General features: G+C 45.8%; 1 protein-coding gene and 1 long non-coding RNA gene across 2 annotated transcripts in view; both read left to right on the top strand.

Annotated features, from left to right (window-relative positions):
- The first annotated feature begins 1,086 nt into the window (after positions 1-1,086).
- LOC135809714 (uncharacterized) overlaps positions 1,087-24,163 on the top strand; it is a 29,724-nt gene continuing 6,647 nt past the window's right edge. Inside the window, exons 1-6 of the mRNA XM_065323129.1 lie at positions 1,087-1,350; positions 2,389-2,590; positions 7,069-7,181; positions 11,613-11,961; positions 12,375-12,536; positions 21,814-22,005. Coding sequence (XP_065179201.1) covers positions 1,348-1,350; positions 2,389-2,590; positions 7,069-7,181; positions 11,613-11,961; positions 12,375-12,536; positions 21,814-22,005 — 1,021 coding nt within the window. The 5' untranslated portion in view covers positions 1,087-1,347. The remainder of the gene's footprint in view (positions 1,351-2,388; positions 2,591-7,068; positions 7,182-11,612; positions 11,962-12,374; positions 12,537-21,813; positions 22,006-24,163) is intronic.
- Positions 7,746-9,826, top strand: LOC135809712 (uncharacterized). Its single transcript, XR_010552227.1, has 2 exons — positions 7,746-8,490; positions 9,283-9,826. It is a non-coding gene; the product is annotated as an uncharacterized LOC135809712 (long non-coding RNA).

Below are 24,163 nucleotides of genomic sequence, written 5' to 3' on the forward strand. Positions count from 1 at the left end.
TCTTGTGATGGCCTAGCCCTAGCCACAGCCCTCGTGCTGGTGGGTGAAAATTAGGAAACAATCGAATTACTTGCACGACATCACCGTCCGCACCAGGTGATTTTCGCGCCGATCTTGACGATTTTTTGTACTTCGAAGTACAAGTAATCCGTTTCCTACAAATCTGTGGCGATTTCTTGTCGACATGTCGTATGCCTGGTCTAGGTGAACTTTTCGGCCGATTATCATGATTTTGGAATCTTGCAAAATTAATAATCCTCAAGCCAGAGTCAAGGTCGGCGCGAAATTTTCCTGGTGTGGAAGGTGTTGCCGGACGCGTTTCCAGCACATTTGTGTGTGTGTGTGTGTGTGTGTGTGTGTGTGTGTGTGTGTGTGTGTGTGTGTGTGTGTGTGTGTGTACGTGTGTGTGTGTGTATGTGTGTGTGTGTGTGTGTGTGTGTGTGTGTGTGTGTGTGTGTGTGTGTGTGTGTGTGTGTGTGTGTGTGTGTGTGTGTGTGTGTGTGTGGTGTCATACTTTTTGCGCTTGTCTTGATCTGTTTCATTCTGCATCAGATCCGCTATCGTTGCTATAAAGAAATATTCTGTGGGTGCACATCCAGTGTATGAAATTTTGCAGATTTGCTTGCTTCTCTTGCAACGGGCGCCGGTATGCATGGTACATGGTGACCGGTGTGTGTATAGGTCCGACCCAGTCGGCCGATTGTATGTCGGAGTCGGTGGCAGAGCATCCGCCGCAAAATCGGCCGTCCAGGCCGGGAAGCATTTCCACTCAGCCGTCTGCTACTGTCTAGCGCGGCTGTGTACAACGTGTACGCATGTGCACAGACAGGCCAACTACTGAGCTGTACCAGCGAAATCGCTTGTAGCTATGTGTGTGAGTAGGTAGTCCGACACAGACTCAGTCAGCCGATTCTCGTGTCGGAGGCCGAAAAATCGTATCGACGGTGTAGTGTGGACCATGGTGGACCAGGCATAAAGGATTTTCTCCGACACAAGGCATCATTGAGGTGACAGACTTGTCACCTCAATAATGCCTTGTGTAGGTTCAAAGCAATGAGTCGTGAAAACCCTTTTAGTTTTACGACTCCCTGGGCAAGTAACATTTTCATGCAGCAACCGATAGTGTTGCGCGTTGTTGTTCGTCGGTCCTTGGGCAAGGACAGCGCCGATACCGTAAAGCTGCCGAGGAGGAACAGTCCCTGAAGGAATAGAGTACTGCAAACAACGCCAACACACTGAAACAGCTCCATTGGGACTTCGATAGAGAATTAGCGTGTCTCAAGGCGCACCACGAAGCTCTGTAAGGAGAAGGCCCCGGCTAAACAGCGAAGTACCTCAAAATATTCCATGGTGAGTTGACCATTCCTCTAGAGTGCTCGTTTTCCGCAGTACAGTATTTCTCAGGTCACTATTGTCGAATTATCTCTTTCAGCAAGAGTGTCCTTGGCTCGTCACACAGTTTTGCATTCGTCCTTTCGATGCTAGCATACTGTTTGGTTTCCAAGCATGGGCGAAAGCAAATCCAAAGTTTAGAGGCTATACAGAGAGAGGAGTTTCCTTTCTTTCGCCTTCAGCCATAGGTACTGGGTAGTGATAACCACACTGCAGACAATCTTCAAGAGCTTCGAGCGAAATGCTGGCTCCAACCAAGCAACCCAGCACAGAAAGTAAAGCTTCAAGACAAAACGATTACTTGTTGTTCTGCGCAAGTGCTTGGAAGCGTGAATGTACAGGAGGTCAGCCAAGCATCTTACTCCCTAACTCGTATAGGAGCATTGTGTGTATGTGGAGCCTTGCACATGCCGTGCGTGTGGAGCCGTGTGCATGCCATGTGTGTGGAGCCTTGTGCATACTGTGTGTGTGAATAGAGCAAATGAACTCAAGCACAGAGTCAGTAGAGCTATGATAAGACCTCAGTACATGTACCCCATGGGCAGCAAGAAACTGTGCCTTGTATCCAAACATAGCGGGGGGGGGGGGGGATGTAGGGGCCGGGGCAGGGGAAGCAAACAGTTCACGAATTCTTTCCATGTTCCACTTTTGCCCTATTACAAAAAGTGCAACATATGAGTGCACAGAGCACCCGGAACAATCGATTTGAGGACCCATTTTCACTTTAAAACCAAAAAATCGAAAAATTAGAAGGGTGGTGCGCTATCTGATCCCCACCCCCTTTGTCTAGAACCCTGATGCGTCAGGATGAATCGATGCACCCGTACTCCGACCCAAACGTATGTCTTATCAAAAAGTACGGACAAAGTGAGTTGCACTGTACACTGTATTGTGAATTTTTCGAGTGAGGAATGAATTTCAAGAGAAAGTGATGAAACATAATCTCAGTCTCACATTGTTATGTTTCTGAATTTCTCCTGTACCCCACTTGTTTAGATGTATTCGCTGTTCAAGCTGTTCCTGGTATGGGTTTCAGCCACGCTGTTTAGCGGTTGCGACAGTCGATCACTGGCGGGGAAGCTTCAAGACCTTCAGGATATTGTGTACGGACTCAGTGACCAGCAGCAACAGATCCTGAAAGACCTCACCGTGGACTACGGAGAGAAATATGGGCGTCGGCATGCTAGAGAGGGATCAGGTGGGTGTAGTGCTGTGTGAACTGCAGAGCATGGAGGAAGAATGAACCATCTTATCCAATTCTCTGTACAGGGACATAGTGCAGTATAAAGTACCCGTTGCATACCATGATGTAAGACAATTTGTTGCTTTGCAAGGTTCAGTGAAAACACAACCAGGTTAGGAGGTTTTGTTTGTGCCACTGCCATCACCGTGCTTGATTATAACCGAAAACGATATTCATGGTCCTAAACGTACTCTATGTCCACTGCAAAGAGAAACTAATGGTATTCCCAGTAGCTAGTATCCAGCACTCTAAGTCTACAGTTTTTTGGCGTGTTTCAATTTCTGCCTCGTAGGGCTGAGGCCTAGTTCATACATGTCACGTGCCTGTTGTCAGGTCGTTGCTAGCATTTGGCCAATCAGAGCAGCACCGTACCAGGGCATTATCAGACGATAATGCCCGGGTACGGCGTACCATGCCCATTAGGAATGACGCCAGGCGTACTACGTACGCTGGTGCACTGCCAAATATGCACCAAGACATGCCTTTCGGGCAGTGACCTGGTACATAATTGGCAGTACTCCAGCGTACATAGAACACATGGGACCATTCCTAAGGACACCACATGCACTCGCACACGCCACACAAAACGAAACTACTTACGTGCACCGTCCAAAACAATTATATTTCACTAGCAATGTCGACATAGGAGAAGTAATTTATAACAACGTGACAATAGCACGCAGCATGTCATTACCATGCATTACTAAATTCAAGTCAATTGAGACAAACAAGTCGACAGGTGAACATGCATCACAAAGTTGCCTATCTGGAAAAGATCAGATTGTATCTCGAACTCCTACAAAATATACAGTTACATCTACATGTACATGTACTTCAAATAGTGCTGAAACGATTATATCGATTACTCGTTACTAACTCGATAAGAAATAGATCGAACGGTTATTTCGATTTTATCGGCTAAACGAGTAGAATGGTACTTACGCTCGGTATTGGATTTCCACCCTTTTGGGGCTCGCACAAAGCGTGCATGCATCGAAAGTGTTGCGAGTACGACACGAATATGTACATGACTGCACACTTGCAACATCGATGTACGTGCAAAGTACAAACGCGATCTGAGAAACATCGACGCGATCACCGTTGCCGTCTTTTGAGCTGACTACGTTTCTTACATACAGCATGCAGGACGGGCAGGCTCAGTATGTGTCTACACTAGCTGCAGGGGCTGGAGTTCCCTCCACGTGCGAGTATTCTTGAGCTAAAGACAGTAAAGTGGTCTTCAGTTTCCTGTTTTCCATTCTGTCGACGGTTCCCGAATCAGTTTGCTCGACGACAAGCTAGGCCTGGCGTCTGGGCCTATTTTGAGCATAGACAGGAAAAGCAACTACAATTTGTAGTTACTTGTTGGTGCGCCTCAAGTCAGCTCATCCGTCGAAATCCGCCGATCTGCACCCCTGGCCGGCTTCTCTGACTTCATCATCGGAGTCAGCAAAGTCACAGGCGAAGGGCACCATCAGCTCTTGGGTTGCAACCAGTGCGTTGCCTCTGTCTTGTCTGTATTCGTCTGGTCAGTCTGAAAAGCTGACGGACTTGTTGCGGGATCATCGGATCTATGCGCCCGCTTTCCGTCGTTGGCAATGTTGGACTCGTAATTTTTGGAAATTCACAGAATGTACATGTACTGATGTGGTTACAATAATAATCGTTTAGCCGATAAGCCGATCGTTATGGTATCAGCTAAGCCACTAAGGAAAAAACGTAATCGTTTCACCACTAACTTCAAATGTACCTAGCTACATGACTGTCCAGTGTACATATGGACCTCAAGTAAACTGAAATCAATGCGAACAAAATCTCAGATGTATGTGAAAAAGTATCATTGTTCCGAATAAGAACACATACAATGTACTCTCAAAACTAGTCTAAATACTGGTGCCACTTGGTCAAGGATGTTTTCGGCCAACGTTAACTCCAAAGCAGCAGCGAATCAGCTAACTTCCGTACCGCCCAATAGGCAAGACTAACACCAAAATGCAAAGGCATATTCCTGGAACTGCAAGTAAATCTGACACAAAACGTTCTATCATTCCACGGAGAAAGCTCCTTCCGATCTTGTTAGACCCTTCATTCATATGACAGCTGATTGTAATCTTCCTCCTCCCTTGACCATGTTTACCTTATTTGTCTACAACTAGGCACGTGGCATGTATGAACTATAATAAACACATGGTGCGTCGTGCATTATGGCTGATTGTATGCCCTAGTGCGCAGCCCTCGGTCGTGCACCGTAGCCCGCGGGCCTGCGGCCCTTGGGCTACGGTGCACGACCTCGGGCTACACACTAGGGCATAAATCAGCCATAATGCCCCCCGTACCATGTGCTATAAATATACTTCACATTCGACGGAACGCTGACGGTACCGGACGTAAGGGCCTGTCGGGAAGGCTGGGGGGGGGGGGAGCTGTATAATCTTGTACGATTCGTACGACATGACATGCTGCAGTTGTTGCGTCGTTCAGCAGCGAACGACACCAGTCAAGAGGCACGGTCCGTGACAGGGTGACTTTTGGACCTAATTTCTTGTTTTTCAGAACTTATTTTCAATTATTTCTCCTTGGATGAAGCGGAATCAAGTTCACAATACCAGTTTTTCATGAAGACCAAAAAGTAGCTTCGAAAGGTGTGCTATTCAAATAATAGCTCCAGGAAATATGAAAAAACAGTTCGTCTGTCACACTCCTGAACTATCCCTAATACCATAAGTGATATCAGACCGTTTTTTGTCTATGTTTCGCGTCCCCTGCGCGCATGTATTTCACAGCCGGAAATCCAAAAAATAAAATAAAAAACGGAACATGATTGTTGCATCGTAACTATTATGTTGGCATCATTTTGTTCTATTTGTCGCATGATTGTACTCAGCTCACATACATAATTATACATGTACATGTAGCTGTGTGTGTAAGCTGGGCCGCAAGTCACGCAATCATCATGCCGCCTGTGTTTGGACCACAAGCATGGCAGAGGCTTGGCTTCCCATCCAGCTGACAGAGTTTGGCCAGTTTTTACCAATCAGTAGAGATTGCATTGTGCAATAAACTTGCTTTGCGGCATTCATTGTATTGAAATTACACTCATGTATTCATGTATGCGCATGTGTGAATTAATATACAATGTACACAAACAGTGCATGTTTTTTTTAGCTCCACTGTACACAATAAGTACAAATGCAATGCATGTAACTGTTTTTTTTTTGGATGGCTTTTTATTTTTTTCGCCCTCAGTCAAGTGTCAAGTAAAGTCGGCGGAATAGCGCGAGCTCCGGTGTGGGGAGCAAACCTTTCTCATTGATTTCATCGAATAAGGTGACCCGAAACATAGAAAAAAAACGGTGTGGCCTCAGCCATTCTGCGAGTTATCATTGGAAGCGCAGTGTTCGAAATGTTAAAAATTTGAAGTACGAATCGGGAGTAGTCGGTGCACGACGCCGTCTCCTGTTCACATTCAAAATGCAGCTGTTTTGTACGCTTGCGTCCCCGTCTACACCCGTCTACGGTATGACAATTTGAACTGATCCAACTCTTCCCGTCGCTTCCCGATCCATTCGGCAGTACGGTTGCGTTCCCATTCCTGGTGTTCACATTGGACGGCGTCAGACTGTCCCGTCGCTTCCCGTCGATCCTTATGTCGCGTTCCGTCGCGCCCCGTCGAATGTGAACTAGGCTTCAAACATATTTTGACCGGTTTACACTTTCAGCTTGTAGTACGGGTACAAGGCGTAAAGTTTGGTCATTAGATCGAATTTCACTAAGCAGCTATGTACTTGCGAGATGCGTGCATTGCAGAGAGAAGTAGGTAGAATGAAGAGTAGGGAAGGGGTGGTAAGCAGAGAAGGTAAAAAACAAGTTATGAGTTGGGCCGAGTACATGACTGCTGTATAGATAGAACATACCAAGCAATATCATTATAATTATCACTTGTTTCACTCCCTGTACTTTGGAAACACATACTTGGACGATGAAAGGAACAGTCGTGTCTGGATGCCTTGCCTGCCTAAGGCTATAGTCAAGCTAGGCAATCAGATTCCCTGGTTTCCTTTCTTCACATACATCTTACGACATTACGAATTCTGGCCGGCGTGCGGTGTTCGTGTACCTGTCTATGCGTGTGTTTGTATCTGTTTATATGTGTGGGAGTTATTTTGTGTATGTGTGTGTGTGTGTATGTGTGTGTGTGTGTGTATGTGTGTGTGTGTATGTGTGTGTGTGTGTGTGTGTGTGTATGTGTGTGTGTGTGTGTATGTGTGTGTGTGTATGTGTGTGTGTGTGTGTGTGTGTGTATGTGTGTGTGTGTGTGTGTGTGTGTATGTGTGTGTGTATGTGTGTGTGTATGTGTGTGTGTGTGTGTGTATGTGTGTGTGTGTGTGTGTGTGTATGTGTGTGTGTGTGTATGTGTGTGTATGTGTGTACAGAATGTGATACGAATGAAACGTTCGTAACTGAGAATTGCGGACTGGATTGCAGGTGTGTTGAAGGAAGAATGAAATGCTGTCGGATGCGGCGGAGCTTCGATGAAATATCTGAGGTAAACCTGAATGGAAAATGTCTATTTGTCAGATACAGCTGAATGAGGATTGTTGAAGACAATATGAATGTCGGTGTTGCAACTAACATGCTCTCCTGTTGTGTTCTGTGTGTATAATGTGATGGAAAGTGTAGCAATAGATAATTATAAGAGTGATCCTCTGTAAGCCTTCCACATAGTGAGCTGTACGGCCTGACCACTGGTAACCAGTACCCACTGTGAGCCAGGAATTTCCAAGTACGCAGTCAAATGGTCACTTTGCAGCACTGACCCCTCCTTGCATTATCATGTGCCATTAGGAGACCTCTAGCCCCCCCGGTGGACATAAACACGTAGCTGATAGGGGAGATATTGCCAGTGCGCTTTACTGCAAGCTATATCAGGTGCTGTGCGTGCGTGCGTGCGTGCGTGCGTGTGTGCGTGCGTGCGTGCGTGCGTGCGTGCGTGCGTGCGTGTGTGTGTGTGTGTGTGTGTGTGTGTGTGTGTGTGTGTGTGCACATGTGTGTGTGTGTGCACATGTGTGTATGTATGTGCACGTGTGTGTATGTGTGTATATGTAGGACTCAGTATAGAGTCCATGCACTATATGATGTCCAGCACCCTATATAGAGTCCATTGGTCCAAAATCCACTATACAGAGTCCAGGAGTCCACTCAGTTTTGATCAGCTTCATCCTGCCGCGCAATCCCCTATAAGGAGTACACTTTTTCTACAAGTCCCCTATTCACAGTCCAGGAGTCCAGTTTATCCAGTCACGCCGTCCTGTGTGTTGTGCCCGAAAGAGAACACATTTTCAGTTTTGCTTGCCTCGTGGCAGCGCATTCCTTTCTTCACTTCAGCCATGGCTGCCAATTCTGCTGTGCAGTTGCTGACAGTAATCTGTCTCGAGCTAACCAAGGAGGATAAGGAGACGTTCAAAATCAAATCTGGAAAGCGTCTTGTGGTTCTCTGAAGACGTTTCATCAGTGCGCGGGATGAAAGCAGAAATTGCAGAACGAGAAAAGTTCAGCACAGTTTAAATCTGACGAGTCAGGTACACTGACGGTCTCTTTCGTTCGACGCCACAAGGATCCCCTGTTTGGCTGGCCATTGCTGCCAGTAAGACGTTTGAACGGTTTCATCAGAGCGAGGGATGAAAGCAGAAAGCGGAGAAAGAGAAAAGTTCAGCACAGTTGCAATCTGACGAGTCAGATACACTGACACTCTCTTTCGTTCGACGCCACAAGGATACCCCTGTTTGACTGGACAAGAGCTGCCTGTACAACCGTGTCAAAAGGCTGTCCAACTACATGGCAGGACGATGACTGAGGTAAGGAAGCTTTTACTCGTTTCGATTGGTCTGCTGTTCTGTCGTTATGCTTGGATTTTTTTTTCCATTTTCAAGGAGCGTATCGCGTTTGTTTGATGTTGCTTGAATGAATGCCCTAAAAGTAATCAACCACTTCGTAATAGTCCTCAAGGACTGCAAGGACTTTGCATCAATCGTATATGATCGTCTAGCTATCATCAATTATTATTTTATTTCATGAGAAATGTATTCAAGTTTATCCCTGTGATAATTATGTGAACTCCACGACACTCTTCCTGTAGTATGATGTCAAATACAATGGGATCCACAAACGCAGTGCCAGCGTACTAGTAGTAGTAGGACTAGGAGGATTGCTTGTATGCCAATGACAAGAAAAAGCTTCTCAAGCTAATACTCGTATTCCCTGAAGTAACCGTTTTGATGTCACGAACATGACATAGTGTCAGTGAAACTGCCTCGTGACAACAAATCATTGCATTTCCATCTTGGGGAAGACTGACTGACAGCAACGCTGTACAGATTGTTCAAATCATCTCATTTCAATTTAGTTGCAGTGAAGTGAAACACTGTGTACACTACATGTATGTTGGTGTGTCTGTGCGTCTTAAGTGTGCACACACGATCTTATTCCTCGTATTACTAATAGATTATTGTCCCCACCATCACCTGTTCACAGGTCTTTGAGTGGATTGATTTTCATTGAGCATCACATTCGTTGAGAACTTGGTAGTTGTGTGCTCCCATGCATCATTACGGTAATAAGCGTATCCTTGTGCTATCTATTTGTTGCAGGTGTGCTGATCTTCAGAAGCTTGCGGAACTGAGTGCTGCTGAACATTTACATGGCCATGAGCAATGGTGAAGCTTGCTATTGCACTCTCAGCATTTGCTAGTATTATGCTGACTACTGCACTATGTTACTCTCTTACACTACTACGTGTATGTAAACGTGCGTGTACCGTCCCCGTACGCATTCGTTTCGTATAATTATTTGTTATCCCTCTTGACTTTACATGTAAATGGGTGGACGTTTGCATGGCTGTTGGAGTTGCGTGTGTATTGTGCCTCTACTCTTTTCTTGGTGTTTTCTTGGCGTTGTATAAGTTTGTGTGTGTGTGTGTGTGTGTGTGTGTGTGCGCGCGTGCGCGCACAATAATTTGAAAACAAATAATTAATCCTGGGCTCTCCATTATTCTCTTTCGATTCTTGGTTTTTTTTCTAGGTATTTTCTTGGCGTTGTGTGGGTGTGTGCATATGTGTGTGCGTGCACAATAATTTGGCAACACTACATGATTGAGATATCGTAATTTGCAGCGTCTGCGAAGAGACCACTTGATTTGAGGATGGTGTTTGTAGGGTTTTTCATGTAATGAAGTGGCTGCAGTGGCGCCTCAATACATATTTTTTATCTTGAGAAGTGAATGATGTAAAGGATTAAAGGGAGAGGCCGTTTTCTGGTTAATATTCACTGCTTACAGCAGATCCTATGTCTATTTTCGAACTCGATAGGGGATGCCTAATTGGCTGGACTTTATACAGGGGTGTTGTCCACATAAAGACTCTTTATAGTTGATTTCAAAGTTTGGACTCCGTACAGTTGATTTTGGACCAATGGACTCTATATAGGGGTGAAGCCAATTGGCTGGACTCTATACAGGGAGTGATGTCCATCGAAACTTTGAGCTCACAGTTGATTCCAAGTTTGGACTCTGTACAGTGGATTTTGGACCAATGGACTCTATATAGGGGTTGGACATCATATAGGGGCTGGACGCTCTACTGAGTCCAACATATATATGTGTTTAATAGTATAAGTGAAGCGGACATTACAAAAATGATGAATGAGAATACATGTATCTAAGATGGTTGTTCCTAATCGATTTTCTTGAGACTATCATCAGGGAAAAATCGTCTCACAATAGAGGCTGTACGGAAAAACAAACTACTTATAGGTTATAGGATAGTGGGGAGTATACAAGGTGAGGTGTGAAGAAAAAAAAAACTTAAGTGGGAGAGAAGACGAAAGAAATTAGCAGAAAAGATGTGAGAGTGTTCAGACGGTGTGAGCTACTACAAAAGGTGAGTGAAATGAAGGCGTGGAAGCAGGTGAATGTGATAGAGTGAGGAAGTGTGAGGTGTAGGTGTATGCGAATGAATATGTGTGTGAATGCTAGGTGAAGAGTCTCAATTTTGTGACTCTTGTCTAGTAGCCAATGCCGCTCAGTGTATGACGATTCATGCTTCACTGTTTTGTGCCGTGCTCGTAGGTTTCGTGAACTTAAGGTATTAGAAGCTGTTTTCATCCGTAAACACAATCCTAATCTATGCATTCAGAAAGAAAATGTCACAAAATTGAGACTCTTCACCTAGCATTCACACACATATTCATTCGCATACACCTACACCTCACACTTCCTCACTCTATCACATTCACCTGCTTCCACGCCTTCATTTCACTCACCTTTTGTAGTAGCTCACACCGTCTGAACACTCTCACATCTTTTCTGCTAATTTCTTTCGTCTTCTCTCCCACTTAAGTGTTTTTTTTCTTCACACCTCACCTTGTATACTCCCCACTATCCTATAACCTATAAGTAGTTTGTTTTTCCGTACAGCCTCTATTGTGAGACGATTTTTCCCTGATGATAGTCTCAAGAAAATCGATTAGGAACAACCATCTTAGATACATGTATTCTCATTCATCATTTTTGTAATGTCCGCTTCACTTATACTATTAATCGCATTAATAAAGTTATTGTCTCCTCGTCGCCTTTTCATATATATGTGTGTGTGTTTTTTTTGTGAGGGCTGAGTCGGGTAGCATTTTCTTAGGGTATCGGGTTCGGGTAGTTTTTCATGGGTAGCACGGGTACCCGATTGGGTTATGTTTCCATGGTAACACCACAACAAACCCCTTCCCTTACACACTGGGTAGACATACGGAGTATTACATGAATTTGTACACGTGCACTGTACATGATGTCATCTGCGACTTCGGGTTTTCGGGTACTATTCTGTTCCCGTCTACCCGATGTTCTCACGGGTAGCACGGGTACCCGACTACCCGTGCCCACCACTAGTTTTTGTATGATTGTATGTACATGTATGTGTATGTGCTACAGGAGGAGATAGAGCGGTATAGCAATGCATTTCTGACTGCCTCCCGAGACCCTCTCTACAAGGAGGCCTTTAGAACCTTGGCGTGGTTCCATCCGGTCATGGGTTGCAACATGGTTATACGTCCTGTGCGTGTGGACTTGCACCATGCACTCATGGCATTCCATCGACTGACGCTGCTCGCATTTGAGAACCTCCTACGCCTTGTTGACTGCAGAGTCACCATACCTTTCTGGGACGTAGGCCGTAATTCTGGAACTCCCTACCTTGAGCAAAGAGTGTTCAAGATTGGTACATTCGGAGGCAATGGTGTACCGCCCAACTACTGCGTGCAAGGCTCACCTTATGGCGAGGGTAAGAAAACTTCACACCCAATCAGTCAATGTTTGGTATGCGTGGAGATGATTTGGCGTGTGTGTGTGTAATGGTGTACCACCCAACTACACACACACACACACACACACACACACACACACACACACACACACACATACACACACACACACACACACACACACACACACACACACACACACACACACACACACACACAAACTTCACACCCTATCAGTCAATATTTAGTATGTGTGGACGTGATTTGGCGAACGGCAAAAAGCCTTAATTTGGAAAGATTTTTTGGAGTTCCAATTTCACTTGACAAATTGATGAGGTAGTATGTATCTTGAGGGAGTTGACTTGTTTAGGCCCAAACTAAATCCTTAGCCTGCATGTAAAGGTCTGTGTATCTTGTTTTGTTTGCCTGCTAGGTTTTTACACACCAGCAAAGTTTGTTTACAAGGGCAAGGAACTGCCTTACCCCAATTGTCTCCAACGCAAGGTGTTGCCTAACGATCCGTCGTTTCCCTGGCTGCTGATAGAAGTGATGATTTCGGCTTGCAGTGCAAATGTGTCCGTGCTGGCCGAAGACGGTGAGTGCAGTTCCAGGCATTTGTTGATGCTGTAAAGCTGTAAAAACTTTCACGGTGCGCAACCTTTGCATTTCCAAGTATCGCTCTGGGGTTAACGATGAGGGACTTTCACTATTTCATCTATTCAGTTGGTTCACTATTACGTTGTCTGCAACCAATTCACAGAGCAGTTTGCGGTTGTTCAAATTCGCAAATGTATGATGGCTGCGAAAATGACAAAAATTGTATCAAGCGAAAGTTTCCCATTTTGCAGTACTGGATTTGCTTTGGCAGCAACTAGCATAATTATGACCTGATTTTGGGTGTACAGTTCACCCTTGCTTGCCAGAGTTTCAGTTGCCTATCGCTCCACTCGTCCACCATCTGCTCTTGGACGTTAAGTCGATGAAAGCAGGGGAAACCTTGGCATTCATGCCTTGTGGAATGGACACTCGTATCTCTCTCATCCGGGCGGTCCGGGACCGAGCAATACCCATAAATTTGAATGTCCTCAACTCTGAAGCCACATCATTGCGCGAAATCACGCGACACCTGTACATTTTCGATCTGCGGGATGAAGATGACGACGTCCATGCATCAGGTATCAGGGGGTAGTAAGATACTGGTATATTACTACTCCACGCCTCAAATCGTGCTGTCAAGCGTATACGGGGGAGTGTAGCATGCCATCCCTTACGCTTTCCAGCTCAGGGTTACCCTCGCTATCAATGGACGAAATTTCAGGGTCACAGCTTGCGCAACGGCTTTGTCCTGTTCGAATGGCCACTCGACATACTCAGCACAAATTTTCTATTGCATGCATGCACAAAATGTTCAACTTTCGTATTTTTGGCGACTTTACCACCGTCGTGGAGGCTGGTTGGTGAGGAGCAGGTAGCCATCCCTTGTAGAATCAACTGACAATGTCACGAACACGCCAGCCACGCTCGTATGGTGGAGAACACTTCTCCCGTCGTTCAGGACGTTGCAATATCACTGCATCACCAGGACTATACAGGCATAGTACGTTAACATCAGGACTATCGCCGCTCGATAACTCTTCTTCAATCAGATCGCGGATAGCCGCGGATCTCTGTGCAAGCTTGTCCACCCATACACTTGCAGACATCGTGCCGTTGGCAATGGGTGACTCAGCAATGAGCCTTGCTGGCTGCCACCCGACCATGGCTTTCATTGGCGATAGATGGGTTGCCGAGTGGGGTCTTTTACGATAGTAGAAGAGCAGGGTGCGGAGATCAGACTTCCAGTCGGATGAGGATTCAAGGACCTTCTGGATCAACCCCAGGGTGCGGTTTGCCCTCTCCGCTGCGCCTTGGGATTGTGGGTGTCGCACAGCACATGTGCGTACTCGGACTCCAAGTGATTGAAAGAGTGACTCTACGACTGCATTCACGAACTCTGTTCCATTGTCACATCGCACAACATCAGGGGCACCCCACATCTGGCAGACCTGCACAAATGCACTGGCGACTGAAGCAGCATCATGACGACGAAGGGGTACCACTTCAATCCACTTCGTGAACGCATCCACACACATCAATACACAGTGATAATCATTCGTGCCATCCGAACCCAACTCCAGGGTATTGATGATAACTTCAGACCATGGGCGGCAAGGAATATCAGAGCGAGTAGCTGCAATAGCGGGCGCTCTGCTTGGGTTAGCTGCCACACACTGCCCGCAATTTGCAACACACGCTTCACAAGCAGCAGCGATCTTCGGAAAATAACATCGACTGCGGATCATCTCATACATAGTCGACAATGACGCATGTCCGGAGTTAGTATGCGTTACATACAGCGCTTTCCGTACGAGAGCAGCTGGGATAACAGTAACTTGTTTAATCCTTTGTTCTTTCGCCCACTTGAACTTGAACTTGAACCGTACACATGTGTACGGTTCAACCCATGCATGTTCAAAGCGACCTGGAACCTACGTGGATCACCCGATCCACATAAAAATTCACGTGCATACAGCTTACGCTATGTAGAGGATGATACACGGGTCGCTGGGGCTAGTTGTCATTTGAAAAAATTCAGGAAATCAAAGTCGAAGTTTGCTTGCGCCGTAACTTCCGACATGGCAGCACGCAGGTCGCTTGATGCAGATAAAGCGCTTGTTGGAGTGACCCGAGCAACAATCTTATGTCTTCTGATGAAGAGGACGAGCTGGACGAAGCCCTAGGTGAAGGTGTTGATTCTGATTCTGATGACGACGCCGACTATGATTTCGTAACCGTCGACCCAACTGTCGGACATGTGGACCGACCACTTCGATTTGAATGCAGGATTGGCAGAACAGCACTCGAGTGGTGAGGAGAGTGTACTACCGTCGTGTCTTACCCGTCTTGTAGCAGCAGAGCCAGCTAGAGTGCCGCAGCACGTGGAGCGGGAGCGCAGTCCGATCCCAGAGAGGTCCAGATCTCCGTCACCTGCGCGCCGTCAAACTCATGGTCGACAGCCGCGCAGAGCGAGGAGAGTAGCCGCACGGGGACAAAATGTCGAACCTATCGCCACTGGCGCTCCTCTGGCCAATGCTCCGTGTTTGACCAACATGCCAGGGGTGCTACTCCGGGTCATACTTGTACAAATTTCACATTACATAGGAAAGAACTTGAATTTTGAATTTCGCCTATTTTTGCCAAAAAACCATTTTTGATAGACTTGTTTAGCCACGCTCGCCTGAGGAATGCAACCCAAACTGCATTTTTAGTTCACAATTATATGCTTTCAGGAAAACATAAAGTGTACATACAAAATATCAGCTGCTTGGTTATGGCGTTCAGCTTCTCCAGTGCAGCCTCCGTCAGTCCCCAGGTTTGGCAGTTGTATAACAGTGTTGGTAGGACGATGACATTGTAGAGACGAAGCCTGGTTTCCTCGGATACAAGTTGACGTCGTATCCAGAGCGAATACATGCGGCCATACAATGTTGATGCTTGGTCCATTCTTCGGCTCAAGTCCTCCACTTCCCCCAAGAGAGAGCCAAGTTGCTTGGATCTTCGCCATTCGGTGAATTTTCACACATTGGAAAGGTGCAAACTTCGCTTTTTGTACTTGCTGGCTGCTGTATTTCTACCTGAAACCATATTAGCTACATGTATATAAGTGGGTGTTTCAGTTATTACATTTTTATGTGACGGCGTTCCACTGATGAAAGTCACAAGAAAACGTTATGGAGCTTACCTTTCTTCATTTTTTGCTGTTGTTATGAGTGCACAATTGATCTTATTTATTCCTGTAGCTATGCAAAAGACGTTACTTCAGTAACTTCTGGTGCTAGCCAGGGTCCACACAGCTTTAATTCCGTGTTTGTTTGTTTGGGCCATCGCTATCCCGTACCTGTCCCGTACCGTATCAACAAGGTGTGTGTTTGTTAGTTTGTGCCGTCGGCATGCCTGGCGCTATCCCGTACCTGTCCCGTACCATTAAAGACAGCTGGCCACAATATTCAAATAGGGCTTTCAATGCAAGATCATAACGTGAAGCAACTTGGAAGAATGAGTATGTATGCGAAGTGTATCGGGGAATGCATGCAGGGCGATAGTGCGGGTCCGAATCCTAGGTTTTGTCTTGAAAAATATGAGAAATTAAAAATTTATAACATCACTATGCTTTTTTGCCTAGGTCATCAAGGTGGTCGACGGTGTCGTACGAGGTGACTTGGCTTTTTTTAACATTTGGCATTTTTAACAACTGTGTAAAATTTGCTTTTCTTCTGGCTGCTTCTCTGCTCCGGATGGCTGTATCGAAACATGGGTGGTGGCGAATGAGAGCCAATTTATCGTAGATCAACTTTGACCAGAACATTTGTGCATATAGTTTAATTCTCCCTGCCACGTCGGTATAAATAGCGGTGGGTGCTTTGCCATTCAGCGTAAAATGTGTAAAATAAGCCCCGAAATGGACAAGGAGGGCAGTGAACGGCAAGATAAAGGGCCTGGGTAGCTATGGCAATTATGAGGGGCAATTAGCTACCCAGGCCAGCTTGGATAAGGTTGTAGAACGTACGGGAGGAGGTACCTAACACTACAGTCATATCGAATTCCACCGTATGACACAGCCACTAGTTACAAATTCAAAAACACGGCTTTCGCAGCATACAATGCAGTTGACAGATTAATTTTCATCCACTAGCACATCCTTCAAGTGATATTTATCAACTTCAGAACATTGATGACCGAATATCCCAGTTTATGATGCCATTTTACAAAGTTGTTAAAAAAATTGAAGAAGGGCTGAGGCTTCCTGCAGCTTCATCTCTGATGCCTAGCAGTGGCTGAAAAACGTCATTTTACAACAATATTAAAAAATGCCAAATCACCTCGTATTACCCTCGAATGCAAAGAGAAAAGTTTATTTATTCCCGTAGCTATGCAGAAGACGTTACTTCAGTAACGTCTGGCGCTAGCCAGGGTCCACACAGCTTTTTGGTCCACACAGCTTTAATTCCCGTAGCTATGCAGAAGACGTTACTTCAGTAACGTCTGGCGCTAGCCAGGGTCCACACAGCTTTAATTTGGTATTTGTTTGTTTGTGTGTTTGTTTGTTTGTTTGTGTCACGCCTGGCACTATCCCGTATCTGTCCCGTATCTGTCCCGTATCTGTGACTACAAAGGCTCTACAGGATTGTACATAACAGCTGTCCACAATATTTGCGGGCTCCTGTATCTGTCCCGTACCGTACCAATATTCGTCGTATTATGTATACGACTCCCTGATGTAGAGGGAGATTTGGAAAGAAATAGGAAGACGAGGAGGAAATTAAATTAGAAGACGCCGAATAGGTGATAGGATGCGTCAGCATAAACAGCGTCAGCATAAACATACATGTACTTTGGAAGAGAGATCGCGTCGTCTCCAAAATAAGCGTGAACGAGCGATTCAGCGCTGGTCACAGGAAACGTTGGAAGAGAGATCCCGTCGACTCCAGAACGCCCGTGATCGGCAGAGTCCGCCGGTCCCAGGCAACGTCAGGACAGACATCCCGTTGAGTCCAGAACGCCCGTGATCGGCAGAGTCTAAGCCGGTCCCAGGAAACGTCAGGACAGACATCCTGTCGAGTCCAGAACGCCCGTGATCGGCAGAGTCAGCGCCGGTCCCAGTGAACGTCAGGACAGACATCCCGTCGACGCGCAGAAAAACTAAATCTGCAGCCTCTTTTGCCGTCGGACAGGATACGTATTATAGGAGACTGTAAAGTTATGTAATGTCCAAATTTCCACGTGAGCAGCAGGTCACTCGCGTTGATTTTTCGACGTGCGAGCCAAATAACGCGAGCTGAACTTTCGCGTCGCAGACATCCCGTCGACGCGCTGAATAACTAAATCTGCAGACTCTTTTGCCGTCGGACAGGATACGTATTTTAGGAGACTGCTAAGTTATGTAATGTGCTCCACAGCCAACCATGCATTCGGCGGCGTCATTGGCTCGACAGGTCAATGTACATGTATTACTACAAAAAGGCCAGAAAATCCGATTACTGTATTAAAATCAACTAATTTTCGCTGGCGATTTAATTTCGCTGATTTCGCCGCTTGGTACCAACCGGCCAAAGTAAATCACAGGGCAAAGTTTGTCATATAGGAAATTGATGCATTATTGAGCAATGGATGCATGTGAGAGCAAAAATACCTATCGATTTCAAATTTGACGTGAAATTGCGCGTCACGTCGGAAATAACGTGCATCTTAACCTCTCTAATAGAGAGGTTTCTATTTCTCATCAGCCAAAATTTGTTGATTTACAGTATGAGATAAAAAGAAAAGAAGGAGCAAACCAAAAGAAGATGATTATTAGAGAAATAACAATCCGCAATAAATTCTGCAAATACTTTTGCCTCAGTTCTTATAACATGTACGATGAGCTAGGCAAAAAAGCATAAAAGCATAGCGTAGGGCCCTGAGCTTCCAAGCTCTCTCGTTTGGTATTTGTTTGTTTGTGTGTTTGTTTGTTTGTTTGTGTCACGCCTGGCGCTATCCCGTATCTGTCCCGTATCTGTCCCGTATCTGTGACTACAAAGGCTCTACAGGATTGTACATAACAGCTGTCCACAATATTTGCGGGCTCCTGTATCTGTCCCGTACCGTACCAATATTCGTCGCATTATGTATACGACTCCCTGATGTAGAGGGAGATTTGGAAAGAAATAGGGAGACGAGGAGGAAATGAAATTAGAATAGACGCCGAATAGGTGATAGGATGCGTCAGCATAAACATACATGTACTTTGGAAGAGAGATCCCGTCGTCTCCAAAATAAGCGTGAACGAGCGATTCAGCGCTGGTCACAGGAAACGTCGGAAGAGAGATCCCGTCGACTCCAGAACCCCCGTGATCCGCAGAGTCCGCCGGTCCCAGGCAACGTCAGGACAGACATCCCGTTGAGTCCAGAACGCCCGTGATCGGCAGAGTCTAAGCCGGTCCCAGGAAACGTCAGGACAGACATCCCGTCGAGTCCAGAACGCCCGTGATCGGCAGAGTCAGCGCCGGTCCCAGTGAACGTCAGGACAGACATCCCGTCAACGCGCAGAAAAACTAAATCTGCAGCCTCTTTTGCCGTCGGACAGGATACGTATTATAGGAGACTGTAAAGTTATGTAATGTCCAAATTTCCACGTGAGCAGCAGGTCACTCGCGTTGATTTTTCGATGTGCGAGCCAAATAACGCGAGCTGAACTTTCGCGTCGCAGACATCCGGTCGACGCGCAGAAAAACTAAATCTGCAGACTCTTTTGCCGTCGGACAGGATACGTATTTTAGGAGACTGCTAAGTTATGTAATGTGCTCCACAGGCAACCATGCATTCGGCGTCGTCATTGGCTCAACAGGTCAATGTACATGTATTACTACAAAAAGGCCAGAAAATCCGATTACTGTATTAAAATCAACTAATTTTCGCTGGCGATTTAATTTCGCTGATTTCGCCGCTTGGTACCAACCGGCCAAAGTAAATCGCAGGCCAAAGTTTGTCATATAGGCAAATGATGCATGATTGAGCAATGGATGCATGTGAGAGCAAAAATACCTATCGATTTCAAATTTGACGTGAAATTGCGCGTCACGTCGGAAATAACGTGCATCTTAACCTCTCTAATAGAGAGGTTTCTATTTCTCATCGGCCAAAATTTGTTGATTTACAGTATAAGGAGATAAAAAGAAAAGAAGGAGCAAACCAAAAGTAGATGATTATTAGAGAAATAACAATCCGCAATAAATTCTGAAAATACTTTTGCCTCAGTTCTTATAACATGTACGATGAGCTAGGCAAAAAAGCATAGCGTAGGGCCCTGAGCTTCCAAGCTCTCGCGTTTGGTATTTGTGTGTTTGTGTGTTTGTTTGTGTCACGCCTGGCGCTATCCCGTATCTGACGGCAAAAAAATCATAGGGATGTTATAAATTTTTCAATTCTCCTATTTTTTCAGGCATATCCTGGGATTCGAACCCGCACTATCGCCCTACATGCATTCCCCCATACACTTCGCATTCATACCCATTCTTCCAAGTTGCTTCACGTTATGATCTTGCGTTTGAAAGCCCTATTTGAATATTGCGGGCAGCTGTATGTGGCCAGCTGTGTTTGATGGTACGGTACGGGAGACGGTGTCGTATTACCCTCGATCGTACCTGTCCCGTACCTATCCCTACCGTACCGTACCATCAAAGACGGCTGGCCACAATGCATATTCAAATAGGGCTTTCAAATGCAAGATCATAACGTGAAGCAACTTGGAAGAATGGGTATGAATGCGAAGTGTATGGGGGAATGCATGTAGGGCGATAGTGCGGGTTCGAATCCCAGGTTATGTCTTAAAAAAAAGGAATTTTTTAAAGAATTTATAACATCCCTATGCTTTTTTTTGTCTAGGTCATCAAGGCAAAAAAGCATAGTGTAAGGCCCTGAGCTTCCAAGCTCTCTCGTTTCACTCAGGGCTCTACACTATGCTTTTTTGCCTAGCTCATCATGAATTTTGTTCGAACAGATGGAAACTTTTTGCAATACAATGATGTAGCCGATCAGTTCGTTATGGTGTGGTTGGGAATTGTAGCCATTATTATTTTTCCGGTTTTAGAGTTCGTATCGGAGCAGTCGTTCTGCAATTCAAAGCGAGCCATCATGGTCGACGTAAAACATTATTTACATACACAAGCTCGGGGAGTCTCTCTGTCCCATAAACTGCCACATACCAACTAAATACAAAACCATACACTTAACAGGAGCTGACTTGCACGCGTGGCCCTTTTCACGAACCCAGACAAAGGGATTGGTCTATCATAACGCATGTACATAGTCACTAGATTACACCCGGACCAGAGATGAAGGCAACAGCGCCAGACATCAATACGGTGTTGTACGGTATAAGGATGTCGTATAGCATGTTGTACAACAGTACGATGAAATTGTGGAAGAAACCAGCGACCGCTTGGGAGCGATGAACATTACAACAGTCTTGTTGTGAGTGATAGTCAGGCCAAGTTTCTGAAGATCAGTTGCGAGTGCTATCCCGAGCATTATGTTAGCATTACGAAAGCATAGACAGTATGCGTATTACAGGAGGCCCAAGTTGCTGAAGACCAGTAGTCATTGCTGATAACGTGCAGAAAAACTATATCTGCAGCCTCTTTTGCTGTCGGACAGGATGCGTATTATAGGAGACTGTAAAGTTATGTAATGTGCTCCACAGGCAACCATGCATTCGGCCGTCAGCAACAGTTAAGCACAAGCACGCTATGAAGGCAAGGACATTATTGTATTGTATCGTACTGTATGGAATATAATTTTACCCGTTGGTTCAACAGGTCAATGTATTACTACAAAAAGGCCAGAAAATCCGATTATAAGGAGATAAAAAGGAAAAGAAGGAGCAAACAAAAGTGAATGAAGTGAGAGAAAATAACAATCCGCAATAAATTCTGCAATTACTTTTACCTAACTCATATTCAAACTGATTGAAACGTTTTGCAATGCAATGATGTAGCCAATCAAAGGAAAAAAACATTTCCATCAGTTCTAATAACATGCATGATGAGCTAGGCACAAAAAGCATAGCTTAGGGCCCTGAGCTTCCAAGCTCTCTCGTTGCTTTTATACGACTTTTGCCTCATCGATTCTTTGTTTCTTGTTACTGAATATGCAGCCTGTATGATTTCTGGACATGAGTGCGGAGACACACATTTAGGTCAATTGCATCTTAGTGTCTCTATTGTTGCCTTTGTCATTGTACCTGCATATCCTGTCCCTACCGTTGCCCCGTCTTCTTCTGTGTCAACTTCATCCAGCCATTATTGAGAGTCTCGATGGTGCAATCCATTTCAGTTTGGGTGGATCTTTCAACAACGTCATTGCCCAGGTCGACCCAATCTTCTATCTCCTTCATTCATACAACGACAAGATCATGGCAACGTACCAAGCTAAGGGAGAAGAGTACCGAACAGGAGATGGCCTTTGGAACACTACACAGCCCTTATCAGGTTGGTGATTTCTGAAAACATTACTGGTTTTTTCATTACACCGAGTGAAATTCCTTGACTTTTGTTTGATTCCTCCGGGCTCTATTCTTTTTAATCAGCCCCTGTTTCCAATATTAGTATAATGCAAGAGAGCATGTCCGAGAAATGCAGACATAGAGGGCAAGTCAATCTCTCCGATTTCGTTCAAATATTGCAGGTAGTTTTCCTTTTGGGCCTACAACAACCATGCAAAAGGATTTGTTGCACAACTTAAGGACACCTGGGAACTAAGGAAAACCTGGAGAACACGCACCAACCGTCGCGTGACAGGCAGAATGGTGAATTCGATTGCGGTTGTCGACAATCAAGACCCAGAGTCAAAATCAGACTACCACGTTGGTCAGCATCGCGATGTTTGCAATGATGACCATTGCTTACTAGGATGTAGACATGGCGATGGCTTGTTCTGTCGTGTACGCTATATCGGCCCTCGCTGTGGGCCCAGAAATCAATCTTTTTCGGCCCATTTCAAGATGATCCCCACAGCAGATAGTGGTTAACCTAATAGGTCTTTTGCCAAATAAGACACGCAGTGACTTGGCGGGGCATGGCATGCGTACTGAATGCGTGACCCGGGCACACCATACATGCAGTCCATTCCTCCCAGCGCGAGCTCTTGTTTTGGAACCGCAACGATCAATCACCGCGTTTGGCGTGTACTCGCCCACGTGTAAATGTGACTTTTCCTTCTATTTTTGTTCGTGCCTTTACTTTCAGAAACTAACTTCTTCAAGCGATCGCGCTCGACATTTTAGAAGATAAAAGAACAGCCGCTGGAGATTCTCCGCCTGGTTCTTGTAAAGTGTTCAGTTTTGTTATGTAGGACATCTTCCCAGCTTCTCTAGTCATGGGGAAAGGCGATCACTGCTGCGTTCCGCAGTGCAACAGCGACCGACGTTCGGACAAAAATACTTTGTTCCACGTCTTCCCTGGTAGCAAAGAAACAAAAACTGGAGAAGCTAGAAGCGTGAGCAGGGACGAGTTGGACACAAGGAAGTCTTGGATTGCCGCCATCCGTCGAGATGAGAGGGACGGTGTGTTTACCATCATGTCGTACAGTACAGTGGTGTGTTCTAACCACTTCACAGACGAAGACTATGTCCAAGGGACAAAGAAGTCGGGCGCAAGGCTGAAATCTACTGCTGTTCCAAGCGTATTTGCATGGAAGAAGCCCACGAAGAGAAAGTCTCGCGAGCGTGGTGCTTCTCCTCCTCCTAAAGTAGCAAAGGAGCCCAAGTCAGACGCTGCAAAGCTGAAAGCCACGACGAAGGAAAATGCCAAGCAAAAAGACGAACTTGAAGAAGCACTGGCTGCTATCGACGATATCCAAGTCGACTTCAGCCTGAAGCTATTTTCTCTAGCTCGGTTTGAAGACTCTGACTCCGATATGCAGTACTACACTGGGTTTCCTTCACTTGCTGCATTTGATGCATGTGAACAATTTCTTCACCTGGATGATAAGAGCGTCATTTCCTTTCGCAGCAAACCCTTGGATGCCGACTCACGGAAAAGGAAACCCGGTGCTGGACGGAAGAGCAAGTTGGCTTGGAGAGAGAAGTTTTTCCTTACCATGGTTCGTCTTCGCCGGGGCACAGACATCCGAATGCTGGCTGATCTGTACTTGATAGATACTGGGACTGTGAGTCGTATCATCACAACAATGGTCAACTACATGTACCTGCGACTGGGAATGATACCAATCTGGCCGCGTCCTTCCCAAGGGTCAGAACGATTGCCAGATGTGTTCAAGGACCTGTATCCGACAACATTCTTGATCATTGATGCCACAGAGCTAAAATGCGAAGTTACGTCCAGTCTGCCTGCACAGTCCCAACTGTACAGCTCGTACAAGACACATACCACCTTGAAGGGCCTCATCGGTATGACCCCAGATGGTGCTGTGGCGTTCATCTCCGAGTTGTTCACTGGATCTATCAGTGACCGCGAGCTTACGATCAGAAGCCACTTCCTAGATCTTCTCCCAGCAGCCGGCTATGGGACATCGATTATGGCAGATAAAGGATTCGACATCCAGGATCTTTTAGTGCCGTATGGCGTCAAGTTGAACATTCCCCTGTTCAAGCGATCAGGACACCAGATGGCCCTAGAAGACGTTCAG

This window comes from Sycon ciliatum, chromosome 2 (genome assembly GCF_964019385.1).
Source record: "Sycon ciliatum chromosome 2, ocSycCili1.1, whole genome shotgun sequence".
NCBI lineage: Eukaryota > Metazoa > Porifera > Calcarea > Leucosolenida > Sycettidae > Sycon > Sycon ciliatum.